The 26,563-nt window shown below is 55.4% G+C and overlaps 1 protein-coding gene across 3 annotated transcripts in view; it reads left to right on the top strand.

Moving 5' to 3' along the window:
• Nucleotides 1-350: 350 nt before the first annotated feature.
• KCNK5 (potassium two pore domain channel subfamily K member 5) overlaps nt 351-26,563 on the top strand; it is a 38,101-nt gene continuing 11,888 nt past the window's right edge. Inside the window, exons 1-2 of one of the 3 annotated variants that reach the window (XM_057304925.1) lie at nt 10,740-16,465; nt 16,788-16,895. Coding sequence is in view for 1 of the 3 variants with exons in the window: in XM_026482816.4 (XP_026338601.2) it covers nt 765-950 (186 nt within the window). In the remaining 2 variants the exon portion in view is untranslated. Of the gene's footprint in view, nt 951-10,739; nt 16,896-26,563 lie in introns of those variants that run through there. The other 2 variants (XM_026482816.4, XM_057304924.1) reach the window with 2 other exon arrangements.

Below are 26,563 nucleotides of genomic sequence, written 5' to 3'. Positions count from 1 at the left end.
GAGAGTCAAGCATTCTTGGCAGAAACGTCAGCGGATGGAAATTGAATCACAATGAAAATAATAATAGTAATAACTTCCCGACCCTAGTTATTAGGTACACACTCATCTTAGTTAATACCACCAGCACTAATAACACACACGAGTCGCAGAGACCCCAACCCCTCTGGCACCGTGGGGCGCGCAGCCTCCCCTGGCGGTGGCCCCGGAGCGCACGGAGCACCGAATTTCTCAGCGCGCACCTCGCGGTGACGGTCCCGCCCGCCAGCCTCAGGGCCTGCGCGGGGCGGAGCCCGCGCGGGGGCGGTGCCGGCGAGGGGGCGGGCCCAGCGCGGGCCCCTCCCCCGCGGAACAGGGCGCGGGAGGGCGCGCGCGCCGGGCGCTGGTTAAAGAGGCGCGCGGAGGCGGGCGCGGCGCGCACTGCTGTGGCTCGCGGAGGGCGGCCCACGTGTCTCCCCAGAGTCTGGCCTTGAGTTCCCCCAGCTACTTTTACCCCCGCAAGCCAGGGCGCCCTCTTGCCCCCCTCTTTGTGTCCGCCCGCCCCCCCTGCCCGCGGGAGCAAAGCTTCGAACAGTTACCCGCGCTCGGTGGGCCAATTTGACGGAGCAACTTTGTCCGGGGAGCGGCGCCGGGGGGTGGGGGGAATAGGGCACTGCGCATGCGGAGCTCCAAATTCAAACAGCTGTTTCCAGAGGCTGGAGGGCGCGTGGACGGGGAGCCGCTGGGGCTAGGGGAGGCTTTCTCCAGGAGGCGGCCGCTCAGGAGCCATGGTGGACCGGGGCCCACTGCTCACCTCGGCCATCATCTTCTACCTGGCCATCGGGGCAGCGATCTTCGAGGTGCTCGAGGAGCCGCACTGGAAAGAGGCCAAGAAAAATTACTATACACAGAAACTGCATCTGCTCAAGGAGTTCCCGTGCCTGGGCCAGGAGGGCCTGGACAAGATCTTGGAGGTGAGCCGCGGTCCGTGCCCCTACAGACACTTGAAGCTGGCCAGAGCGTTAGGAGTGCTGAAGGGAACCCCTTCACAGCTTTGGATAACTCACAGTCCCCGTGGGTAGTCCTGGGGATGGCAGGAAAGGATGTCTCGCATGGGTCTGGCTGCTGGGATCTGTCGGTCACCCGTAGACACCGGAGTCATCTACGCGCGGGGACTCTTTGGGAACCCAGTTTGTCCAGAGAGAAGTTGGGGTTGACCCCCGAGTGAACCAGGCCCGGCGGTGGCTCGGTGTGAGTGTGCGGGTACCTCCCTGGTTGGAAGGGGGCCGGAGGGCGGATAAAGGCGTTTATCTTTACTTGGAGACGCTCCCGGAGTTCGGGAGTCGATCCGGGGAGCCGGGTGCCACCCCTTCGCATCTCCACCTCCCAGCTCCAGGCCAGTGCCGCGCCGCCCGTATTTTCTTCGCAAACGTGAGCCCGGCGGAGTTGGTGGAGGGTCCCCCAGCCCCAGCCTGAGCAAAGCCTCCTCCTCCCCCGCACCCGCCGGACTCAGAAAGTGGGTAGGGGGCTCTGTCCTGCCGGAGCACTAGGGATAGGGGCTGATGGCTGAAATTCTGGGGACGCGGTCACGCTTCCGGCAGGGCTTATCTCCTGGAGACAGGTCCCCTCCTCCCCAAGGGCTTGGAGTTAAAGTTTGTGAAAGTAGCAGGTTGAACAAAGGAACAAAACCCTGGGCATCCCTTTTAGGGGGAAGGAGAGGTTGAGCAGAATGGGAGGTGTTGGGGGGGGTAGTTTCTCCTCCATGTTGGCATTGGGAGCCTCTTACCTTCTCCTTCGTGCTCTATGGATGGCTTTGACCTCGCTCGGGTAAATTGGGGCTGACCATGGTGGTTGGGACCTTGGGTCTGTTTGGGGACCAGGGCCTTCTGCTCCAGTTTCTCAGAGGCTCTTAGCCTTAACCACCCGCCCTCTTGGCCTGCGTTAATGTCCTCGCTCCAGTGGAAGGACCAGGACCTGGGTATAGAGCTGGTGAGGGCTCTAAATTGTGGGGTGGACTAGGAGTAGATTGTCCAAGGTGTTACATTTCTCTTGGGGCAAAAGATGCCAGAAAGGAGGTTTGATGAGGGACAGCACTTAATCTACGGCAGGCCCCCAACATTTTATGGTTGTCTAGTTGTCTCTCATTTGACTGGTCTCAAGCCCCCCATATGTGAAATGAGAACGAACCTGTCTTCATCTGTCTTCCCGGCCCTGGACTGTTGGAAAGTTGAAAGCTTTGGAACACGGAGGTCTTGCCTTTCCTACCTCCTTTTTTGTCCTGAAATCAATGGACATTCCCACACATGAGCATAGAGGTACTTAGCAGCTGGGCAAGTAAGGACTTGACCTCTCAGAGGCCAGCAAGAGGGGAGGTTGGGCAGGGTTGGGTGTTGGATTTTAGTGGGGAGAGTCTCTGGACCTGTAGCTGTCCCCAGAGGGGGGGCCCAGGAGAGGTGCGGTTTGGTGGGGAGAATGAGCTTCAGAGGGTAATTGGGTGGCTTCGCCCCCATAGCAGGAGCTCCTTTGGATGAGTGTCTGCCCTGTGTGTGCGCATTGGGGAGGGGTCACTTTATAATTTCCCTTGAGGAAACAATTCCCCCAGAGAACGAGTTGTTGTTTAGTTTCTTCCAGGCCTTTGTTTAGAGGGGGAAGAGGGCAGGCGTGGGTGATGGAGAATCGAGCTGCCCTCGAAGTGTTTCCCTCTTCGCCACAGCAGGGGAAGGAAGGAAAGAATTCAAGGCTGAATGTGGGAAAATAAACTTCAAAACCCAAGGAGAGGGGAAAGGGGGGCGGGTCTGGGTAAGGCAGCCGGGTGCAGCTGGTAGTCGCTGTGGAAGTTAGACAGCTTTCTTAAGGTGTTCGAACAAACAGAATGCCTCTTGTTTGGAGGTCCTCTTAAACCCGCCAATGGTTGCCCCCCAAAAGTGGGCAGGTAATTTTTAGATCTGGGCATCAGGCCAGTCTGATTTGGAGATGATTATGGACAGCCCTGTTGCTCATCCCTGGTTAGAAAACTCTCAAACCTTCTCCAACTGGGCGAGTCCCCTCCCATCCTAGGAAAAACCCAAGAAACGAAAACTGACTAGGAGAAGCATTTTGCTAGCGTCACTTTTTAGTCTGCAGAAATCTGCTTGGCTCTTTCTGTTCTGTGACTTGAAGCATTGCCTTCAGCCCTAGGAAATCGGATTAAGGAAAAACGAAGATTCAGTCTTTGAAAACTCAAACTTCTTTCCCATCGGGCCCACCGCTGGCAACTGAGGTTCTGTTTTTTCGGGTTCTGAATCACCTTTGTCATCCTAAAGAAGTCCACGCTAGGAATTCCTGGGGTTGGGGTGGGCTCTTGGGAGGGGTTGTTAGAAGGGAGGGGGGGTGCAGTCTGGGCTCGGGTTTTTCTTACCCTGGAAACAAACTTGCTTTCCAACGCATGCAGAGGGAGTTAACACAACACCCCCCCCCCCAGCCTTTCGTTAGATCTTTGGAAATAGGCCCCAAGTTATCAGGTGCTTCCTCCCTGTTCAAGCTGTGGTTGAACCGAGGTGGAGGACAACTTTCAAACCTCAAACCTCCCCACCCCCACTAGCCTCAGACCACGTGGTCACCCTCCTTTCTGCCTTCAGAACCACCTTGGAACCTTGCTCCCTAGCCTTGCTCCTTCCCCAAGCCTTTGCCTAAATTGCAGTGGTTCCCACAAGGACAGTTAGCATTGACTGAATGCCTTGTGTTTGTCATTGTGGGTGTCACGTGCATTATATGAGAGAGGGCACAGGCTGGTTTTGCCCTCTGGCTGGGCCATTTACCATCAAGCCATTTAACTTTGCCTTTTTCCCCATCTGCAAAAGGAGGGTCTGGTGAGGATTAGGTCAAGTGGATGCATTGGGCAAGATGCGTACAGACGTGACTTGGGAGAGCCGGCGAGTCTCCCCCTGTTGTTAGCATTTATTGAGCCTAGTGGACATTGACCTGGCGCGTTACCTGCCTTAGTTCAGGTACTCCTTACAGCAACCTTACGTATTCAGATAAGGAAACTGAAGCTCAGGGAGGTTGGCGTGGCCTTGGTGATGCAGCAGGAGCGCACAGTCTGCCTCCAGAGCCCGCTCCTTGCACACCCTTGCCCTCCTTCTTGGCCATGTGAAGCTGTTGACTTGTTAGTCTGTAAGTGGGCTCGGTGAATTGGTTCAGGTGGACTCTGGCCGGCTGGGGAATTCTATTTTCTATTTCGGCTAGAACAGGCATTGGCACGCGGGCCTCCTGTGTGGGGCCTGGCCAAGCCAGCACCTCCGCTGTAAGCATCGGTCCTCCCCTCCCTTGGCAGCACAAGAAAGCAAAGGGTTGGGGTGAAGGGGAGCAGTGAACCTTCCTCAGCCCTCACCTCCGGTGTGCAGTGATCATAAACAGGAAGGATTTGAGAGCTCACTGTGCGCCAGGGCTTCGAATCAGCACTTTATAGATGTTCTTATTTTAATTTAGTCTTGGTGACCACCCCCTCTTGTAGATAAGGACAGTGATAGAACTTGCCTGGGGTTATGTGGCACAGAGTCAGGTTTCACACTGTGTTGTATTCCCGAGTACATGAGAATTAGTCAGTCAGCATCTATTAAGTGCCCACTGTGTGCCAGGCACTAGGCAAGGCTCTAGGAGTGCAAAGATGGATTAAGACACCCTCCAGGCTTAAACTGGCTGCTGGAAAGAAGGATGAATAAACTCACCAGGACAGGGTAGCTCACGAGGGCCCCAAGGACCAGCTTGAGGGGTCAGGGAGGGTTCTCTGGAGGCCATGACCTCAAGTTGGGTCTTGGAATTAGGGGTTGAGAGGGAGAAAAAGGGGGGAGAGTGTCGGTGTTCCTGCTGTGGTTCTTGAGAGTCCCGTGTCCCCCAGGGGGTGCGGCAGGGATCGCTCCAGGCCACGCCTTCCCCTGGGATGCCCCAACCCTAACTCTGGGTTTTGCTAGACAGCTCACGTAGCTGACCAGTTCCCAGAAGTCTTTTGGATCCTGCTGGCCTCCTCGCCAGCTTCAAACTGCATTCTCCCATTTGGAGGTTTACCATGTGTGCCAGACCCCTCTCCCTTTATTTACTGGAACCTTCCTACTCTATACCTGTTCCCGCCTATACCAGTTAAGCCGATTCCAATTCTAAAGGTCTGACCTCAAGTTATTAACATCAGTCCTTCTCCTAAAATTTGAAAATATAACTAGGGATGATGTGCTAAAATTACATCTGACCAAAATGCTGAGAATGGGGCACATTAATTGAATTTTTTGAGAATTGAGGGTTAACATGAAAACCTCTTTTGTTTCAAGCCTTGTTGGAAATTGTAAAGCACACTGGTCCACTTAACTGCCTCTGTAAGTAAAGGGAACACAATAGATCTTTTGATTATCCAAGATCACAGAGGCCTCCACGTCATTAGTGTGAACTTGTATCCTCACTGTCAGAACTGCAGAAGTGGAAAGTAGAGAAGTCGGGTTTTTGAGAGGAAATGGAAGAGGTCCCCTCCTAATAGCTCGTCTGTTTATGTTCCTTTCAAAGTTGAGGGCAGCCAAAAAAATAATTCTTAAATCGATAAATCTGCCTCAGTTAACAGCTCTAGTTAGAGTGTCAACAGTTAAAGTGAATTTTTATTGAATCGTTTGGGGAGTTTTACTAGAGCCTTAGAATGATTACAGATGGCATGGTATTAGATACTTATCAGAGGGTGGGAATTAGCAAGTGTTGAAAGGTTCTAGTGGAGGTGGGGGGAGTCCTATAGGAGGGGGTGCAAGGGAGGTGAGGGCTGTTGCTTCTAAGTATTTTCCTGGGGTTTTGCCCTACTTATAGTCTGGCGTTTAAAAGAAACAATCCTGCAGTTTTGGATGCTGTGCTTGGCTGGCTCTGACCTCAGGCCAAGGGCTTTCATCTTGAACTTGGCTGTTTGCTGTCAGTTTGGGCTCAGCCTCTGAACTCTATGTGTGGTGGGGGTGGGGGTGGGGAGCAGGGAAGTATAAGCCTTTGGGGAACAGAGGAGCCATACTCCTGAGACAGAATCCCCAAGAGAGTCTGTCTACAAATTGGAGTGCTAGATCTGACCAGTGCTGAAGAACTACTTGGCCAGAACTGGGTGATAGAGAGAGGCCAAGTGTGCTGGGTACTATAAGAAACCATGGGAATTAGGTTTACCTCCTTCCCGTGTTCCTTTTGGGGAATGAAGCAGGTCGAGGCGAGTGTCCTTGGAGATTTCATTGAGAGTTCCCTGGGACTCTTCAGATAGGGCAGAGGAGGCCTGACCTGTCCATCCTCCCCAAGGATAGAGGACATGCTGCCCTCCATGTGTCACTCGCCCCACCAACTGCAGGGCCCCTTGCTCTTGCTGAAAGAGGCCCATCCATGCAGCTTGTCTGATGGTTATGGGCTGGCCTCTGAAGGTGCGCCACGCCACGGTAGCACCCTCATTGTTTGCCTAGACCAGTGCTAGGCACATAGTCAGAGCTCATTAAGTGTTAGCTCCACTGCCGCTATTCCTAGACATCCCTGCTCTGGGACGGCGCTGCCCACGCAAGGCTGGCTCTGCCCACGCGAGGCTGGCTCACGCAGAATCAGGAGGACCTTCCTGAAGCAGAAGAAATGTCAACCAATTTTTTTTTAAATTGTGGTAAAAAGGGGTGTCTGGGTGGCTCAGTCGTTGGGTGTCTGCCTTTGGCCCAGGTCGTGGTCCTGGGGTCCTGAGATCAAGTCCCGCATCAGGCTCCTTGCTCAGCGGGGAGCCTGCTGCTCCCTCTGCCTGCTACTCCCCCTGCTTGCACGCTCTCTCTCTCTCTCTGTCGAATAGATAAATAAAATCTTCAAAAAATAATAATAATAAATAAATTGTGGTAAAAAACACATAACAGATTTTACCATCTTATCCATTTTTTCCCCATCGTAAGCGCTTTGAAGGGTACAGTTCATTCATGTTAAGTATATTCATGCTGTGGTCAAACAGATGTCCAGAACTTCATCTTGCAAAGCAGATTCTGTCTCCATTAAACAACTCCCCTTTCCCCTTTCCGCCGGTCCCGTAATGAGCAGTCTACGTTCTGTTCTTGTGGGTTTGATGACTTTAAATACCTTTCAAGTGGAATCCTATAGTATTTGTCTCCTCGAGTGAAATGGTGCAACCACTGTGGAAAACAGTGTTGAGGTCCCTCAGGAAATTGAAAGTGGAACCGTGTGATCCGGATTCCCTCTTCTGGGTGTGTATCAACCAGATTTTTAAAGAGCTAAACAAATAAGGGGGGTGGTGGATCTTTCTTGCCCACAGCCCTCAGGGAGGAGTAGAACTGCCTGATGGTCCTGGGCTGCAGCCACAGGGCTGAGAGGTGAGGGTCAGATGATGAAGCTCTCTGGGTTTGGCCAAGGAATTTGAACTGACCAAATTTTTGCAATTTTCGAGTAAGGGAGTGAACAGCATTTCAGAAAGCTCCCTCTTCCTTCACAGGCCTTACAGTTTAAGAGAAGTGGAGTATTGACTCGAAGTTAACAGCATTTCTGTGGGCCCATGGGTGTTCTGATAAGGATGCTTCCTCCCTTCCTCCTTCTGATGTGATGGAGTGTGGGTTTTTCCACCAAAGCCCACAGCTCCCTCCCCCCCTTGCAAAACCCAACTTTTAGTTAGGGCACCTTCTCCTCTTACCATGAGCCCCTTGGGACAATCAGGTCCTGGTCCCTACCAAAGCCACCCCCCCCCCCGCATTTGATGACCTTTCCAGATTATGTCTTAGTTGTCCCTTTATGCAAAAGTGGGGGTGGTATACTCCAGCTCTGTACAGCTGCCTGGGTCCTCTTGGTTTTTGGTGAGGAGTTAATCTGGTCCCTAAATTTCAGAGATCTGGGCAAAGAAGGGGTGGGCTCCCAGAGGGGGCCTCCCTGCTTGCCAGCATTTTTGTGTGTGCTGAAGCCTCAGAAACCAGACAGGGGCCTTAGCCCTCAGGAGCTCAGCCGCACTGGGGAGAAAAGCGGTCACAGTAGTGAAATGAGGGGAAATGCGGTCCCGGTGCTGAGTGATGGGTTGCAGATGGTTGAGGCCAGAGAGATGGTCAAGGGTCACAAGGCCTCAGAGGATTCGGTTCCTGTTTCCTGAGGCCTGTAGAACCCCTTGGCCTGCAGAGAATCGGGCTCTGAATGACACAGAACTCCTGCCCTCAGGGAGCCCCCAGTCGGGAGGAAGAAAAGTAAAGGACCTGTCACCAGGTTGACATTGGTAAATGCACCTGGAGGTTCTGAGTGTGAACCATTGAGAGATTAATCTCTACTCTCGAATTTAAAGATGGAGGAATTTAAGGCGGGCTGGGAAGATGAGTGGTGTGGGTAGCAGCCCCTGTGAGCATCCTGCTGAATTCTTACTACAGGCCGGGCATCGGGCTGGTTCTTTAACCGTGTCTCCTTAAAACAGTCTGGTGGGTCAAATGTTCCTGCTATACCCATTTTCTAGGAAAATGGAGGCCAAGGGATTTGCCTGGGTCTACATGGCTAACTGGAGGCTGAGACTCACCCTCCCCTGTTGACTTCAGAGCCAGGAGTGGAGACAGAGCCGGGAGGTTGGCGTACAGGGGTGGGGGTGGGGGGTGTGAGCCGTGAGTCGAGCACTTGCCTAGTCACAGGCTGCGGGAACTGTTGGTGCCTCCTCTTGTGGACCCATGCAGCAGCTCTCTGCAGTAGGTGCTCTTACCATCACTACATCGGCCAAGCCACAGTGCACCATAGACGTTCAGCCCAGAGGCTGTACGTCTAGCAAGTGGAAGAATGAGGATTTGAACCCAGAGTCCATACTCTGGACCTTTCTATTCTATGTGGGGTGGAAAGGTGGAAAAACACAAGGAGCAGAGGCCTGGAGGCAAGAAAGGGCAAGGCTTGCGTGGTGTCTTAAGAGACTTAGGGGTGTGGGACAGCTTTCAGGATCCTTACCTAGCTGCTTGACCTTGAGCAGTCAGCCTCCTCCTGTGCGAGACGGGGTGTAGTACAGTATCTCCCTCATGTCCGCAAAGTCCACATGAATACAGTCGGCAGAGTGCCTGGCACATGCAGCTGGTGGCGCGCTGCCTGTTTGCTGCTGACCCTGTACCCTGTCTCTCTGGGGGGCCTGTCTCTGATGCCTGCTGCAGGCCCCACCATGGACCGAGCTGATCTGCAGATGGAGATACAAATGATAAAGCCCACCACGTTCCTCCTAGTGGAGTCACCCACCATTTCCCATTTCTTTCAAGTTCACCCACAACCCTCCCCTTAAAAGAATTAACGGCCCACATCTCAACATATGGAAAGTTGGCCCCCTCTTCCTTTCCAGCAGGGCCCTGCTCCCTGCTCTGGGGAAAGGTGGCAAGGCTTTCTCTGCTCAGTCCTGGCAGGTCCCAGGCCCCAATCAAACCTTTTCCATTCTGGAGGATGCCAGGTGCAGATGGCCTCACATGTGTCCTCCCTGGGTGGTGATCACTAGGATCCCGGGTCAGAGTTGTACCCTTGTAGGGGGCAGGCACCCCCCTTCCCCTCTCAGAGGGCCCTTGGTAGACAGGTCCCTTTGATTGGCTTTGAAATGTACATTCCATTTTTCTGTTTTTCCTCCCCTACATCTAAATATTTGCGTTTCCTGCCGAAATATTTAGGCAGGATTGTGTACTGTGGCTGTTGTCACCTCCCCTGGCCCAGTGTAATCTGGCTGCAGCTGCTTAGCTAGGCTCTTCCTGGGAGGGAGAGACTTCCTTCCCCTCCCCCCATGGGGCTCCAGGAGAAAAGCCCAGCAGGGTGCTTGATGGCCAGGCCAGTACCCTGTGGAGAGCCCCTCCCTTTGTCTGTGTAGACCCGTGCTTGCGCCCGGGGTTGACAGACCTGATCTGAACCACTGCGTAGGAAATAGCTGATTCTAACCTGGTTCCAATTCTGCCTACAGTACTGGTTTGTGCTGTGCGACCCTGGCCAGATTTCCCTTCTCTGGACTCCATTTCTTCGAGTAAATTCATCCATTCACTCAAGAAGGCTTAGAGTGCCTATTAAATTAGGCCCAGCTAGACTGTAGGAGGCCTACCTGGCAAGGACGCCTCTCCCTACCCTCGGCCCTAATCCACAGACAGGTACAGGAAGCCTGTGCCGTTTAGTTGCCCACTGCTATGCTCATAACGTCTGTTGGGCCCCAGGTGCCCAGTGGTGTGCCTGGCTCCAAGGGGGATGCTGGGAGCCCTGTGGACCTTCCATTTCTATGTCCAGCCAGGAGGGGCTGGGCCTCTTCAAGATCAAGGCACTTGCCTAGGTGAATTGAGCCAGGCCCAGATCTCATAGGCTCCGAATTGTGGAGAGGAGGGGGGGGCAATGCCATTCTCAAAATGTGCTCCCACTTTCCCCTTCAAGCCTCACGAGGTGGGGCCACATTGCCTAGTGGTTAAGGACAGGCTTTTCAATGATGGCGCCTTTGCATGCTGTGCAACCCTGAGTGGGAGCAGTGTTACCCATCTCGGTGGGATGAAGAGTATAGGAGATCATAGGAGAAAGCGTGCGTGGAGGTCACTCACTGCGGCCAGGCTGCCAGCTCTAGGTTAACCTTTAAATTCTGTTTATTGCTGTCTCTTCCTCTTCGAGGAACTTCGAAACAGCTCTCCCTCTCTGGGAGCCCCCTCCCCTGCTTCCACTCCCCATTCCTTACTTTATAAACTTTTCCTAATCTCCTTTCTTCTGGGATTAACAAGGCCAATCTGTGTCCGTGTCGTCCCCCCCCCCCCCCCCCCCCCCCGCCCAAGGGGCCGCGCTCGCCATGGTTGCTGCTTTCAAGGAACTGGAGGCAGAGCAAATAGCCATTCAGTCCTTCGTTCAGCAGATATTTACTAAGCACATACTATGCGCCCACACCTATTTGAGACCTGCTGCAAAGAGAACGAGCCCCATCCCTGCCTTTTGGGGAACGCCTTCAGACCATGGACTCCGGAAACCCAAGAGGGCAAGTGGATGCGCTGGGGGAGGGAAGCAACACCCCCTGCCCCTCCCTCATAGAGACGGTTGGAGGCCTTCAGAGCCTGCTGGGGAGGAGCAGGAGCGAGGCCGGGCTGCTCGCCAGGGAGAGGAGCATGTCCTGACCTGATCACTCTGGCTTGGCTGGAGCCTGCATTGGGCTTTTTCTCCCCCAGGGCCCCCTCACAGGGTAGCTGTCCACAGCAGACCAAGGGTGTAAGCCCCAGGGAGTGGAGCAGAAGTGTTGCATGGTGTTGCCTGTAACACCTGGAGGACCCCTGAGAAGCTTGTGGATACCCCGGCTTTGCAGTCTTCCCAGATTCCCACCCTGAGCCTTGCTATGGGTCTCTGCAGACCCGTTCATCTGAGGTGCCTTCCTGTGACCCTTCTGGGCCTGACTGAGGTGTAGCAGTGAAACACCATCCCATTTGCTAGGTAGGAACACCGAGGCCAGGTGAGGAGCTGGGTGGGGACAGGCTGTCTGTAGAACTAAGTTCAGGAGAAAGTGGCTCTGCTTGCCCAGGTCCAGAGCCTTTTTCCACCAAGCCATTTGTTACCCAGCCTCGAATCCCCTTCTAAATGGCCTTTAAATCAAAATCATGACAGTGTTTTGGGGTGCAGAGCACTGATTCTACGAACACTAGCCTGGCCTGCCTGATTTCCTAACCTGCCCAGCACACCCCTTCCTGGGATTTTGAGTGCCAGCTTCCCCGCCCTAACTAGTGAATTTTTCTGGGACAAGAGGCAGGAGTTGAGATGGTGGTAACTGTAGGCTCTGAAAAGAGGATGTTTTTCAGAGCCATCCAGAGCCTGGAGCGGAAAGGATCTGATGCCTCCCACGGAGTTGCCCTATCACAGGACCCCGCGGCCCAAGTGTTTGTGCCCAAGGAGCTGTTGTTGGCTGGTTTCTCCAGAGCACCCCCCTTGGAGGCTGGCAGGGCTGGCTGACGGGGGAGGAGGGTCAGGCTCTGGGCACCTCTCCTGGCAGTGAATCCTAAATTGTGAGGCTGGAGGTAGCTTATTGGTTACCTAACTGGCCTTCCTGTATAGCCCTGGAGCCAAGGCCCAGTCATTAGGAGGTTATGTAACTTTCCCCAGGTTACTGTGCTCACCAGGGGCAGGGAAGTACAGCAAAGGAGTAATTAGAGCTAAGTGGGGCAATTAGGGAAGGCTTCTTGGAAGCAGTGTCCCCAAGAGGTGAGTTGAAAGATGACTGCCACACCTCTTAATAGCTATCCTGGCCAGTGTCACGCAGTCAGGGGTCTTCATAGACTCAGGTCGTGACGCCCAACTCAGAAAACCCTCAGTGGCTTCTCCCTCAGACCAAGCCGACATTCTTACAGTGGCCCCTGGGATTTGGACTCTGCTGCCCACGTGGTCTCAGCCTCTTTCTGGAGCCAATCCCTTGATCCCCATCGGCCCCCATATAGACAGAAGCCCATCTCATGAGGGTGGAGAGGCATTCTAAAATGCTGTAGGCACATCGCAAGTTTTCAGTTCTTAAAAAGAACTCAAGGTGTGTGTCTGCCAATAACGTAAGTCACTCTGGGGAAGTGTGGCTGTGGGGGCAGGACCACAGTCACACCACAGGAGTAATGGTGGCTGGCACTTGGTGAGGGAAAGGGCGCCACAGGCCAGGCGAGGGCCATCGCCACGTCTCATCGACCCCCCAGCAATGGCAAGATAGGTGCTGTGGGGAACCTCATTTTGCAGATAGGGCATCTGAGGCAGAGAGATTAAATGACATAACCAAGGTCACACAGCCAGTAAGTGGCCTGAAACCAGGCTTTCTGAGTCCAGAGCCAGAGCTCTGCAGAGAGGGGCCTCTCATTTAGACTGTGGTGTCCTAAGTTGGCACCAGTCCTACCCATCTTGCTAGGCTACCAGCCACTCCTTGGGGCCCATTGGCTCCTAGCACCCCAAAAGCACTCCATGCCTGCTTGCTTGCCTTTGCTGAGCACTGCGTTCTGCAGCCTTGTGGGTTCTGACACCGCTGTTTTCCTGACCACACTAACCATATATAGGTTTATTTGCCATTTTCAGCGTGAAAGGTTTTAAAGCAGGAATTCTTGGGTCATGTAAGTAGGTGCCATGGTTCAGAGTTGGGGCTGTCAACCCCTTTCCTGCCCTCAGTCCCTTTCCTCCAGCATCCTTACAGACCTAACAGGCCCCGACCCTTCACTGCAGAATTTGTGGGTCAGGGGACCAGCGACCGAGCCTTCAAGAAAGAATCAAGGAGCTGGAGGGGGGACATGTCACTGCTTGTCAGCGGTGGGGTTTCTGAGTCCCCATATTACCTGCTACCTTCTCAGCGGCTAAATCCGTACTTGTAACCTGTGCCCCCATTCGGCTTCCCCAGGAAAAAGCACCAGCAGGACTCTGGTCCTCACCTTGGGAGGGAAGAGTTTCAATCTTGCCATTCTCCTGGAGTAGAAATGCCACCCAGATCCTGCCTGCATGGCCAGTGACTGAGATTGGTGATCCTGCAGCATGCTGAGGACCCCAGGGAGGGCCCTTGAATGTTTATCTGGGCCTGGGTGTCCCTTGTGTCTAGTGTAAGTTCCTTGATGCTCCCACGTCCCGGGTGCAGGAGGGCACCTGCTCACAGACCCTCTTGGAGGAGAAAGAACAGCAGCCCCATACCTTCCCCATCTCTGCTGTTCAAATAAAGCTCTTGCCTCCTGGGTTGTGGAAGGCATCCTGACAGTGTTAGCTTTGGAAGGATGCCCTTCCCTTCTCAGTATCCCGGCCCCCTGGAGCAGTGGATGGAAGGGCCGCCTCTCACTGAGGGTAAGTGCTGAGTGGGCTAAGTGGAGCAGGCCGAGGCAGGAGTGTCTTGTCAGCACCCCCCTGGGGAGCAGGAAAAGGGAGGGTGTCCTGGTTATCAGCTTTTCAACACCCCATTTCTCCCATCCCCCAGACACTAGCCGCAGCCCAGAGATCTACTTAGGAGCGGCCCAGTGAGCTGGGGACTAGAAGGCAGAGCTGGGTCCTGGGCCTTGCTCAGCTGACTTACTGTGCAGTTAGACCAGGTCACTACCCCTCTCTGAACCCAGGACTTGCTCACTAAGGCCAATTAGATACTTACTGAGCACCTGCTATATGCCCAGTGCTGGTTTAAGGATTGCAGAAATTAGGGGAAGACTTAGACCTTATCCCTGCCTTTGAGGTTGGGGTGGGGCCATGCAGTCTATATTGAGGATTATTAAGCAGCAGTGTGGCACGTTGTGGGGGCCTCAGGTGCCGCAAGGTAGAGAAGTTGCTGCAGGCTGCAGCTGTCAGGGAGGCTCCCCATCCTTCTCAGGGCACCACCTCCCCACCCTGGGGTGTCAGAGCACGTTGCCGGGGGGTTCTGCCTTGTCTGCACTCCTCCCCTGTTCTGCAAGGCCCTCGACCTGTGCCCCATTGGATTGCAAACCTAGCACTGGGTGACGGGTAATTATTAATGCACACCCTGAACCGTGAGGCTGTATTTCTCTCATTTGGCTTGTCTTCCACCAACCCCCGAATCCCAGAGGCGGGACCCTCACAGCCCTCCTTTGCCTTCCAGTTAGGCCCACCTTCAATCTGGAAAACTGTCCCTTGCCCTGCCAGTGGGGGTCTTGCCTGGCCAGATTCTGCGTCCACCCAGCAGGTGCCGTGAGACTACCCACACCCCTGCTGTGTGCACTGCCCTCCTGGGACAGGTCAATAGGTTGCCCGGCGAAGTGTCAGCATCTCCCTGGGTATGGAGCAGCGTCTAGACCCAAGGCCAGGCTCCACGGTGCTGGGGCAAGGCAACATCAGAGACACGGGGGGCACTTTTGGGTCCTGCTCTAGAAGGTTCCCCTCTGCACCAAGCCTGCTGAGGCTTGAGTTCACAGAGCTCTGTTTTGGCATTCCCTGTCTTCTTGGAGTCTTCCAGGGCTGAGAGCTGCAGGTGGTCAAACCCCTGGCTCCCCTGCCTGCTCTGTGCTGGGATCACCATGTACGGGTCTTAAAAAAATCTCCCCTCTCTGACGCTGGTCTTGTGTCTGTGGACACAGGCCTCCACACTTCTCCCCTGCTGCTCTGCACACACAGTGTGGTAGTTCCTTCTCGCCAGGCTTGGGCTGTGTGGCCTGTGGATGGGAGCCCCTCAGACAGACTGGCACAGGGATGCCTGGCGCAGGGGCCCGCAGGGCGGGAATGGTCTCCCAGTGCTTCAGTTGGTGTTCCCAAAGTGGGACTGAGCTGTAAGCCAGACTTCAAGTTCATCAAAAACGAGACCGGGGATGAGGACGGTCGGGACGCCCAAGTTAGCGTGTGGTTCTGTTTGCGTTGAGTCACAGAAACTCGACGCAAAAACAGAAGGCAGTTAGTGCTGACTGGGAGGGAGGATGATTGCTGCCTTTGTCTTCCTCTGACTCCCCGGTTTTCTGAAATGCTGTTGAATTGCCTTTAAAACAAAGAAACTGAGTTTGTATCATTAGCCACTTCTAGGCTCACTATTTTTGACGTCTGAGGAACACCAAGCACAAAAGCAAATGGTTTTAACAGAACACACTCTGAGACCTGGTATCAGTTCTGTGATTGCTTAACAGCATCTTGTTGTTATTTTTAAATTTAGCTGCCAAAGTGGTGACTTTGAACACTTGGAGGGAAAGGGTCTCAAAGACTGGGGGCACCAGGTGGGCCTTTGGTCTGCAGACCAAGCTGTTGGAGACTGGACTCACAGGAGTTGGCTGTCTCCAAGAAGAAACCACCACGTGTGGTTTCCCGAGAGAAGCCTGGCAGAGCCGGGGGGGCCCCAGCGGCTGGACCCAGTGCCGGGGTCTGTGTCCCCTACAAAGGGCAGTGTCTTCCGGAGGCCCATGGACCAGTGCTTTATTGTATCGAGCTCTGGCAAGCCCCACAGGGCCACAGGGAGACCTTGCCCTGCCTTTCCAATGAACAAAAAGCACAAGCCAGCAAAATTTGGGTCAGCATGCACGTAATTCAGAATCAGGAGCGTGCTGCAGACTACAGCCTGAGGCTTGGGGTGAACCTGAGGGTCCAGGGGAAGGCACAGCCTGCCTAGGAGAGAATTTGGGTAGGATCAGTATAGAAATCACCACCCACATGCTGCTAGTTAATTTTATTTTAGCGTGCTATTACTAAATATCGTGGCTGTTTAATTTTAAATTAAAATTTAGTTCCTCGGTCACCCTGGCCACATTTCAAAGGCTCGGTAGCCACATGGGACTGCTCAGATATAGAACATTCCATCAGCACAGAGAGTTCTCTTGGACAGCACTGGCGTGTTGATAGGAATCTGTGGAGGTTTCTAATGGCACACTGGCTTCTCTCAGTGTCTGGTCAAATTCCATTCCTGCTCTGGGGTGGGAGAGGGGAGAGCTGGCCTGACCTGGCCGCCTCGGAGCCGCATGGACTGTGATGTGCCCAGAACCTGCAGGGGGTGGGTTCCCTGTCCCACCCACCGGAAGCTTGCGAGCTCTTTGGAGGTGAGCACAGCCACTGTCATGCCCCAGAAAGTGCGAGATCTGTGAGAGCTGTGGACCGCCTTGCCTTCTGAGTCAGACGAGTGTGTATTTGGTGGGAGGGTCATTCCTGGTGTCATCGGTCAGGCTCGGTGCAGTGGAGGTGGGACCAGGCTGTGGAAAGTTAGTCGTTTCTTTTTTTTAAAAGATTTTATTTATTTATCAGAGAGAGAGAGAGAGAGAGAGCACAAGAGGGGGTAGGGGCAGAGGGAGGACCAGACCCCCGGCTGAGCAGGGAGCCTGATGTGGGGCTCAGTCCCGGGACTCCGGGATCATGACCTGAGCTGAAGGCAGAAGCATAACTGACTGAACCACTCAGGCGCCCCAAGTTAGTCGTTTTTCATGGGTCTCTGGTTGTTGCTTCAGGGTCTCAATTTCTTCTGAGTGCCTGCTCCACCCCCTTCCCTCAGCCTGCCCGTCTCCAGTGAAGCGTCGGCTCTTCCCTGGTCCTTCGGAGGGAAGCCTATCCTTAAGGTTCGTGTTCACCGCTTGGGCGACTGTGCCAGCCACATGGGCACGTCTTCCCCTTGGGATGAGAACTGAGAACTATCTTCCATCACAAATCTGGAAGGAATGGAAGAAGGGGTGACTGATGGAACTTGCAGGGGTTTTCCAGCATCCTTCTGGGGTCCCGCTCCGGGAAAGGTGGAAGACCCAAGGCTGGGGCCGGGGAGTAGGGACAGGCAGTTTTCAGAGCTGGGGGAAGCGTCGGACTGAGAGGGCTCTGCTCTAGTGGTTTGTGTCTCTTGAGCCTCCGTTTCCCCGTCCGTGTTTGAGTTTCTGGTCCTGCTTCATGCTCAGTGCTAGTACTTGGAGAAGGGCGCGGCGGGAGCCCCAGGGCTTGTCCTGGCCTCAGCGTCCGTCCGCACTTTGTTGTGGTATCTTCCACCATCCAGTGACTTCCTGTCTGCCCGCCTCTCTGGTGAGGACGACCGGCCCTCCTGGGCAGGGCCTGTGCCTTGAGCTTCGCTGGTTTGGCTCACAGCGTCCGCGCAGGTGGCCTGTGCTCAGCGCATACTTAACCAGTAGACCCGACTTTGAGCTGCCCAGTGCAAGGTCGTCCGTGTTTCTGGCCCCATCTTTTCCTTGGGTTAAACGAGGTTGGGTGGGTTCTGCACGGGGCGTGGGGCTGGTGCCTGGCCAGGTGTGGTTGTCATAGCGGGCAGGCACAGCTGCACTCTCGCCCCTCCAGAGAGGGGACTACCCCAGGGCCCCTAGGGGGGAGTGAGGGTGAAGCGGCCCTCTTCCCATCTTGCCATCTTGTCTCGCTACTCCTCCTGGGAGGTGACAGCTGTGTCCTGGAAGCCCACTGTTGGGTCACTTGTGTGGCCCTCCGTGGCCCAGGACAGACAGCCGTCTTCAGCAGGCTGGAGGGTAAACAGACCTCCCTGGACAAGCCTCCCACATAGAGTGTTTTGTGGGAAACTGAGTTCTGCTGGGGGACAGGATGCAGCCACGTGTGGAGCTGGTTTTGCTCTCCGCCTGACCCCTGGGTGACTTGGAAATCTGGTACCACTTACCTTCCTGTCTTGGAGCCTTCCCTGGCCACACACAACGCACCGGGAGTCTGAAAGCAAGCCTACCCCAGCAGCACGAGGCGTTTAGAAACCCTAAGTTTGTAAGTGAGGCGCATTTCTAGGTTAGCCCCGTGTACCCGTCCACATCCATCAAGCCTTTGGATCCAGAACCTGAGAGTTGGTAGGGAGGCGATGTTATTCCCATTTTACAGGTGAAGAAATGAAGATCATGGCCTCTAGGGCGGTGGGGGGCGGGGATAGTAACCCTGTGCAGACCTGTGTGCTGACTGTTGCTGCAGTCTGCTGAGAAGACTGAGGGCTGCCCGGGGTGGGGGGTGGGGGGCTGAGGGGGTGAAGCAGACTTGAGAAAGACTTTTGCTTAAAATCACAGCCCTCCTGAAGGAGGGAACGAGTGAGCTGGGGTCCTGATACGTTCTGCTGCGTGGGTTTCGCAGTGGGGCTGTCTCACAGGCACGAGTCTGCTGCTGTGCCGTCCGGAGAGTTTCCGTTTCCTGTCACCCGGCCTGTCCCTGGTCCTGGGCCCCAGGTCCGGGCACGGGAGGCTTTTTCAGCCCCCACACCACCCCTCACCTCACCCAGCCTCTCTGCGCTAGGAGGGCCTGGCTGTACTTTTCCGTACCTTCAGCACAAAATGGCTCTCTGTTTCTTCACCCCAGTCACGTCCACGCCCCAGGCGGCTGGGGATGGGAGGTGGCCCCGGGGGGCCGTCCATCCCTGCCAGGCGGAAAAGGCTGAGACGGCTGTGCCTAGTCTGGCCCTGTGCTTTCATGACCTATGTGGGTAGGGGTGGCACTGGTTGCATATATCTGACTCTCATTCCTTTCCCACACTGTTTGGGGATCCTGTTCGTAACTCAACTCTGTGATCTCCACACGGGGCCTTGGTGGCCAGAGCCCCTCATGCAACTGGTGTGTGAAATCCGGGGAGGCTGCCCTTTAGGACACAGCTCCCCTTGCATCTGGCCCAGGGATTCTCACCGCCATTGGGCATTTTGGTCTTGACCCTTGTCTCTGATCGGGACCCCGTCTTCTGGTGGGATTTGATCTGGGCTTTGGGGGCCGTGGAGGCAGAAGCTGCTGCCCACCCCCTCCACCTCCCCACAACGGGGAGGTGTACCATCCACCCCAAAATGCCTGTGCCACTTCGCCGGTAGTTTCTGGTACAATTTATTCCAGGGAGGATGGAGGCCAGCTGTTGTTCGTCTCCAGCTGGAGACTGAACCAGAGGAAATGGGCTTGGAGTGCAGCCGGAGGGATTTAGGTTAGAGTCGGACAATAAGGATGGATTTTGTGACAGGTGGTTGGCCCTCAGGAGGATCCTGCAGGGGGCTTTGTGGAGGGGGGTGGGGTGGGATCATGCTCGCAGGCCAGGGGGCCAGGTTTGGGGGCTGGAGGGGGTGTAAGAAACAGGCAGGAGCGTTCCTACATAGTGGAGAAACTCAAGCTGCCCCCCCCAATGCAGAATTCCTGCCACCCACCCCCTGAGACCCCTCTGACCTTTTTTTTTTTTAATTAGTGAAGGGGTTTACAGTTTAACCATGTAGTCATCTTAAACAAATTATAATAAATGGGTAAGCTTAATAATTCCTTATCATCAGAACCCCAGGCTTCAAGGGTGGGTGGTTACTTATTACCCAGAGCCGTCAGCCGTGGGTGAAGCGAGAGGGAAAGGAGGAAGGAGCAGGTGGAGGGGCTGCTCTCAAGGCCCCTGGATGCGGAGAAGTGTGCCGGTGGTCTGGTGTGCTCTGCGAGACGGGACAAGAGGTGGGCAGTGTCAGCCACAGCCCTTCTCTCAAGGGTGCAGGTATAACCAGGAGGCAGGAATGTGGCAGGTATCATCAGGACAGGTTTTGTATCATGGAGGCAAGAGTCCAGGGGTGCCAGTGGTGGGGAACCTTATCCTCAGGATCCCAGCAGGGGAGCCCAGGGCAGCAGGCAGCTGTGTCCAGAGGAACAGGGCTGGCAGCCACCAGAGCTCAAGAGAGCTTGGTGGAACAGAGCGTCCTGTCCCCTCGGTGGGGTAGCGGGAAAGCAGGGTCATGCACGGGAAGACCTGTGGCCCTCACCCTGTCATGCCTCCTGGGCTCCCACCCTTCCCCACCCACCTGCCTCCTTCCTCTAAAATCCTGATGGTTCCAAAGTCTGCAGGGCAGCTGACTCACCAGGGCTAGGACCTCCGGGAGCTTTGGCCTTGAAGACAGGTGGGGTGGGGTGATGCAGGGGAGAGGCAGTGGGGCAGAGAAACGCAGAGCCATCATCCCGGGCTGCCCGCACCTACCGGGACTGCCCACCTTATCCAGTGGAGCCAGAACCCACCCTAAGTACACCGGCACCCATCCTTGTGCCCTGGAAAGGGTGGTTGTAAAAGACATACGTCTTGGAGACTGGGTTACTCATTAATATTGAGTGCTTACTAGTGCCAGGTTCTGCTCTAGGGGTAAGAGATGAGTGAGATCTGCCTTCTGAGCTCACAGCCTATTGGGGGGAGATAAACAGTGGGCCAGATAACAGATACCTAGCAGAATGTAGCCATAAGTACTGTCTCAAGCCCTTGTCTTCTGGGTGGTGGTAGCCGGGAAGGAGGGCATTGCTGTTGACAGCTAGCCCGTCTCCCTTGTCCACAGCGCCAGAGGTCCCATTCAGCAGGTGCACACCCCCAGAGTGGAGGTGGCCTCCCCACCCCCCCTGTCCTTCCCACATTCACTTTTCTTCCTAGTACCTGTTTCGGGAGCACCCCTAGTATGTCCAACACCGAGCCGTGCATTGTTTCACGTAATCTGCATCCCAACCCAGCAAAGTCTTCGTACCTCTACTTGCCAGGTGACTGAGTGTGAAGCTCAGAGAAGGGAGAGGACATGCCCCAGGTGACCTGCTGGTGAATGGTAGAGCTTGGATTTGAATCCAGTCGTGTCTGCTTCAAAGCTCAGGCTTTGCTGCTCTGTCCCTGTGCTGGTCATGGAGGATCTCGAACATGATATTCGTGATTTTGAAGTGGGTTGGCCATCCCAGTTTGTGTTGTCCAGGCCAGCATGCAGACCTGAGCCCTGGAGGATAGGAAGCAAGCTGGCAGGGGGGCCAGGGGGAGGGGGCAGCCAGGCTGAGGGTGGACTAGATCTCCCTCCGGTCATCAGCCCTGGATGGGGAGATGGCAAGTCAGCAGTTCCTGTGACCTCCTTTGTGGCCTGCTTGAGGGCTGTTTTTAGAAGCCTCGCATGGATGGTGACTTCCCGTGTTTGCTCCTTCCACCCCGCTGCAAGGTCGGGGTAAATCCAAGAGGCATCCCGGGAGTTGGGGACAGGGAGTGTCAGCATACACTCATCCCAAATGATACCCAAAGTAGACCTGCGCAACCTTTTCATGGCTCTTCGCCACCTGTTACCTGTGCCTACCTGTCTGTTGTTCCCTTGTTGTTCCCTTCCCTGCTCCAGTTTGGTTGGCATTTCTCAGCCCAGTCCTGGGATGGGTGGTGTATGGTCTGGTTGTTGGGTGGAAAGGGCCCTCAACTGAGAGTCAGAGGATTCTGGCTGGTTCTGCTCAGTGCTTTGTCATCACCGTGCTGTGTGACTTGTCCCATGTCACTAGCCCTCTCTGATCAATTTCCTCAGCTACAAAATGGAACTAGGACTATCCATTTTGCCTCCCTTTCCTACAGGGTCTTGGTCTTAAATGGCATTAGGGCTAGAAGAGTTCTAGGTGGGAGAGGTGCCTGAGGATTGTGAGTTTGGGTGAGGAGGAGGCAGCTGCCATCTCAGCGCCCTACCTGGCTTCCTTGTTAGAGCCACTGAGGGGGGCTCAACAGAGGGGCTTGCTTGGGAAGGACAAGCCAGAAGCTGAACACAGTGCAGGGACCTCTCGCTCCCTAGTTCCTGCATCCTGGTGGGGGAGGAAGGGGACTGTTCTGCCCATCTGTTGGAGGGGTCCTGGCCCAACAGTTTTCTCTGCATCTGTCAAGGCAGAGAGATGTCAGACATTCCCAGGATTTGGATTCCGGGGACAGGGAAGGAGCCATGTCATGACCCCAGGCCCCAGGTCGCTGCCCCCAGGCCCCAGGTCGCTGCGTCCCAGATAGGGAGCACAGGGGCCACAGTCACCCCGAGCAGGACAGTGGGTAGAGAAGCTGAGGTGGCCTAAGGACGTCCCTCTTGTCATTAGGTGTCCCGGGACATCCCACCTGCCCTGAGTCCTTGGAAGAGGAAGCAGGAGGTGGACTTTGAGCATACGGCTGTGGAGGGTCCTCTTGTGTGGGTGGGTGGATGGTCAGAGGAAACGCTTTCCTACTTCCATGGCCGGCTCTCAGGCGGCAGTGCTGTGGGACCCGAGCTGTGCCAGAGAGGTCCCCCACGCCTGCACACACAGGCATTTCCAGTCTTACGCATGGCTGAGCCCTCCAGGTGCCTGAGAACACTTGCTGACGTCCCATCCTGAGCTCAGACCCCACCAGCCCTTCAGTGTTTGCTTTAGCCAAACCTGCAGCCCTCCCAGGTCAGCCAGTCCCTGGGCTCAGCTCTCACGGGAGGGGCTCCCAGCTGCCGGGGGATTACCGTCCCAGGCAGAGAACAATGGGGGCAGGGTCACCTGCCTTGTTTTTATTGTCCCTCCTGAGTACAGACAGGGCTCCCGGGCCTGAGAAAGTCGGAAACCCAGAGATTTCTGCTGAAAATGTGCTCACCTCTGGCACAGGCTTGCCCCCATGAGCGTGAGATCTAGGAGTGCCTCTGCGCTCCGCAAAGGCTGCTGAGAGATGGCTCAGGAGGGTGTGTGAGGGGAAAGCCAACGCTGGACTGGAGGACAGCCATGCTTCCAGGCCTGCTGCCCTGGCGCCGGGCTGGACTCGGGCCTTCCCCTAATAGGGAGGATGATTGGAGTCTAGGGCAGTGGCTTTGAAATTGGTTGTATATAATATTAGAGTCATCTGGGGCAGCTTTAAGCATCCTAGTTCCATGCCCCAGACCCTGAGGGTAGGATGCAGGCGGGAGGACTTTCCCACGCTCCTGCCAGATGATCTCCAGGTGCAGTCCAGGTGAGGCAGTAGGATAGTGACCCCTAAAGTGTGCATCGAGGATGGGGTGGCGGACCACTCGCCGCCTTGCCTAATGAGGTCGCGTGGGTTTCTGTAGGTGCGACCAACGCTGCAGAGGACTGTGTTTTGTACACGGCCCCACCCAAGACACCTGGGCTGAGGTAGGGCAGCCTGGACCAGTACTGGCCCATTACTTTAAGAACCAGAGAGGAGTGGACGCAGCGAGGCGCCTTCTCCATCCTTCAGTGGGATGTAGGGGCCACGAGGAAGGAGGTGTGATTGAAGAGCAGGGCTCACTCCTGACAGGGGTGGCCTGACTTGCGGGGGGCTCAGGAGGAGCCGGAGAATGAAAATGGGTTTTCTCGAATGTGCTGTGGGCTTGGGGACTTGGGAAGTGCTGACCTGGGCTCCAAAGTCATGGTTCCGAGCAGAGGAAGATATGACTTGTACAGGCGGGGGGACCCCAGCAGTCCTAGGCCAGCCTCCTCATTTTACAGAGAAGGAGGCGGGCAGAGGTCAAGGGTTCCTGGAGAATCTGGGCAAGCGACTGGCAGAGCAGAGCTTAGCCTAGCATACCTCCAACAGTTTGTCTTTCTTTCTTCTAAAAACATAATTACTTCAGGTAGGCCCTGGAGCAAAGCTGAAAGCTGCAGATAAGCAAAAAAGAAGTTAACAAAAGTCCTGAGGTCTGGTCTCAACTGAGGCGCCGTGTGGCCCCGCCCCCTCGGGTTCCTGCAGCTGCCGCGGGCACCTGCCCCGTGCCGGGAGCCACAGGGCCTGGTGAGCCGGGCCTGCACCTGGCAGGGGTAGCAGGTGGCACCACCTGGCCCTTGCCTGTACCCTGCTCCTCAGGTGCGCCTGCCCTCCCAGCCACACCCTGGTCACCTGGGCTGAGGCGGGAGGTTGGTGAGAATGCTCAGGACAGGGAGGTGGCGGCTTGGAGCCGCACGCACACACCCATCACCGCTTTGCGCGAGGCAGTGAGGGGCCGCACATCAGAATCCCCGGTGGAGCCCAGGTCTGCTGCACAGAACACCAGCTGGGGGCGCAGGCCCTGTAGTCATTTAAACTCCTGGGTGGTTCCGTTGGGCAGCCTGGACTGAGAGCCACTGCCTTGAGGGCTGTGTGGGATCTCAGGTCCCTGAGCCTCAGTTTCCTCATCTAGTAACCAGCCCAGCAGCCCCTCCCCCGTCGCCAGTGAGGGAAAGCTAGAGAAGTCAGGTCCCTCTGAGCGGTGCAGAGGGAGAGAGGATGGAGATCATGGAGGGTTTAACTAACAGTCTTCAACTCTCTCACTGGTCTCAGGAATAATCATTAACAGGTGGTCACCTTCTGGCCAAAATACGTTTGATTTGCCAGTAGTCCCAGAAAGGACCGTCTGATGGGGGACTGGCGCAGCGGCTGGACAGACTAGCCCCTGACACGCCCACTTCTGCTTCTCAAACTGCTCTAGGGAGTCCGCACACAGGCTCTGGGGTCCTCCTCCCCTCCTCCTTTTATTTGTTCATTAGTTCAGGTGTTAAAGGATTTGAAAAACACGGTTCTCAACAAGCGCAGACTGCAAATACTTGCTTGGAAAGTACCTGAGGTAGGCTTACTAACCTCCGCTTCCATCTGACCTGTTCGGAACACCCCCGTACAGGGCCTCGACCCCACTCGTGGCCCCCTGTTCTGAGGGGTTCTTCGTTAGACTAGACGGATGTACGGACAGACAGGAACATGCAGAGTGAGCCCAGCAGGGGCCAGGTGGTAGGTAGACATTGGGAAGCTGGGGGCAGTGGGGCGGGGAGCTGGGACTGGGGCTCAGACAGGCTCAGCCCCCCCTGGCAGGCATGGTGTCGGGGGACTTAGTGTGTGGCATTGTTTCCTTCCCGGCCTGCCTGCCTTGCTTGGCTGTTCGGGAAACTGGTCAGGGTGTCTGGGAGGCTCCGGGTGGCAGAGACCGGGAGAGATGGGCCTTCTTCCTCCAGAGAAAACGTTAACACACACCCTCGCCTCCAGCCCCTCCAGCTCCAACTGATCCCCTGTCCCCTTCTTAAGTTGTTTTGGTCCCCATCGATGTCGGAGAAGTCACCCTGTGCCCTGAAGGAGCAGATTGGTCAGACTGTGAAAGGACAGCTTTCACTCTTAGAACAGAAAGAGGTGGGAAAAGGGGGCAGGTATGAGGAAGCTTGGGGACAGTGTCTCCTGTTCTCACCCAGGCCTGCCCTCCAGGTGCAGGGAAGTTAACCCCTCACTTTGATCTAGCCTTGGGGTCGCACAGTCTCAGGTCCTTGCAGGGTCTGGTTTCCTGACGGACACGTGTAAGGAGTCATAGCACTGGTTGCAGACCCGTTTGTTCAATGCTGACGATGACAGCCTGCGTTGATGTCCCGCATACTTTTTGTATGCTTGGCGTCGGTGTTATTCTTGGCAGATGGAGAAACTGAGGCTAATAGGCTACGTTATTTACCCAGAGACTTGGTGTTAGCATTTGGGAGCCCCCCTAGATTTACCGCCAGGTCAGTGCCATGGAGAGGGCATGAGAGCCGTCCACCTCCCTAGGTGCAGGGCTCCGGCTGGGCCGCACAGGGGCTTGCAAGCACTCACTGAGGAAGGTGCCGGGCTTCTTACTGAAGTGTCGCTACCAGGGGCGACTTACATTCCGTTTTCCGCTCTCTGCTCACCCGCTGCCCGCAGGACAGTTTGCGCAGGGGACTGCTTCCCCTTCCTGCAGAAAAGACGGTCCTTCAAGGCTCCCCAGGCACTCTCCCAGCCCCACTGCCACTTGCTTTGTTGCCTTGGCCTTGGCTGAGGGGGCATTTACCTGCCTCCCTCACCCCACCCCTTCCCCAGCCCTCTGCCGCCCCCAGAGTCTAGCAACCACTCCCCCGGACCCCACCCTCAGTTCCACTTCAATGCGGGTGGTTTCCGTGGCCCCACCAGCCCCCACCCTTGCTGGGATCTGACTCTGCTTCCCGCTCTCCTGCTGGATAAAGTCCTCCACCTTGTTGCTAATGTATTTAGGTAAAACCCAGCTGCAGAACAACGCTGGGAAAGGGTTGAAGGAAGGGGACTGGAGGATAAGTTAGTCTAGGCCAGAGAATATGCACTCACGTCAGTTCATTTCCTCACCCACCTACCAAGTATTTGTTGAGCACCTACTATGTGCCAGGCAGTGTTCTAGGCGCTGGGAATACAGCAGCAGCAAAGAAAACATCAAAAAGCCCCGCTCTTATGAAGCTTATGAATGTTCTAGGGAAGTCTGCATTCCTGCAGACGTTTCTCTCAATGGCTTGGGAGGTTGTGTTCTCAAGACCTGGCTCCACTCCTTGTGGCGAAGCCCCCCCTGCGTCCCCTGTCCCTGTCTGTAGGTGGCACACAGGGGTTGAAAGCCACACGGCCCCAGTTCACTCCCCAGCTCCACCGCTGACCAGCTGTGTGACCTTGGGCACCCTACTTCATTAGCCTCTGTGCCTTATAGTCTTCATCTGTAATTGGGGGTCACGGCCCCCACGTTTTAGGGTTGTAAAGATTCAACGAGCTAAGTGATTTTAGGTGCTTGGTTGGTATCTGTCACTTCGGTGCTCAAAATCAGCTGCTCTT

The sequence above is a fragment of the Ursus arctos genome, unplaced genomic scaffold (genome assembly GCF_023065955.2).
Source record: "Ursus arctos isolate Adak ecotype North America unplaced genomic scaffold, UrsArc2.0 scaffold_31, whole genome shotgun sequence".
Classification (NCBI taxonomy): domain Eukaryota; kingdom Metazoa; phylum Chordata; class Mammalia; order Carnivora; family Ursidae; genus Ursus; species Ursus arctos.
Note: the sequence above shows the minus strand (reverse complement) of the source record. Positions and strands in the feature narration are given on the sequence as shown.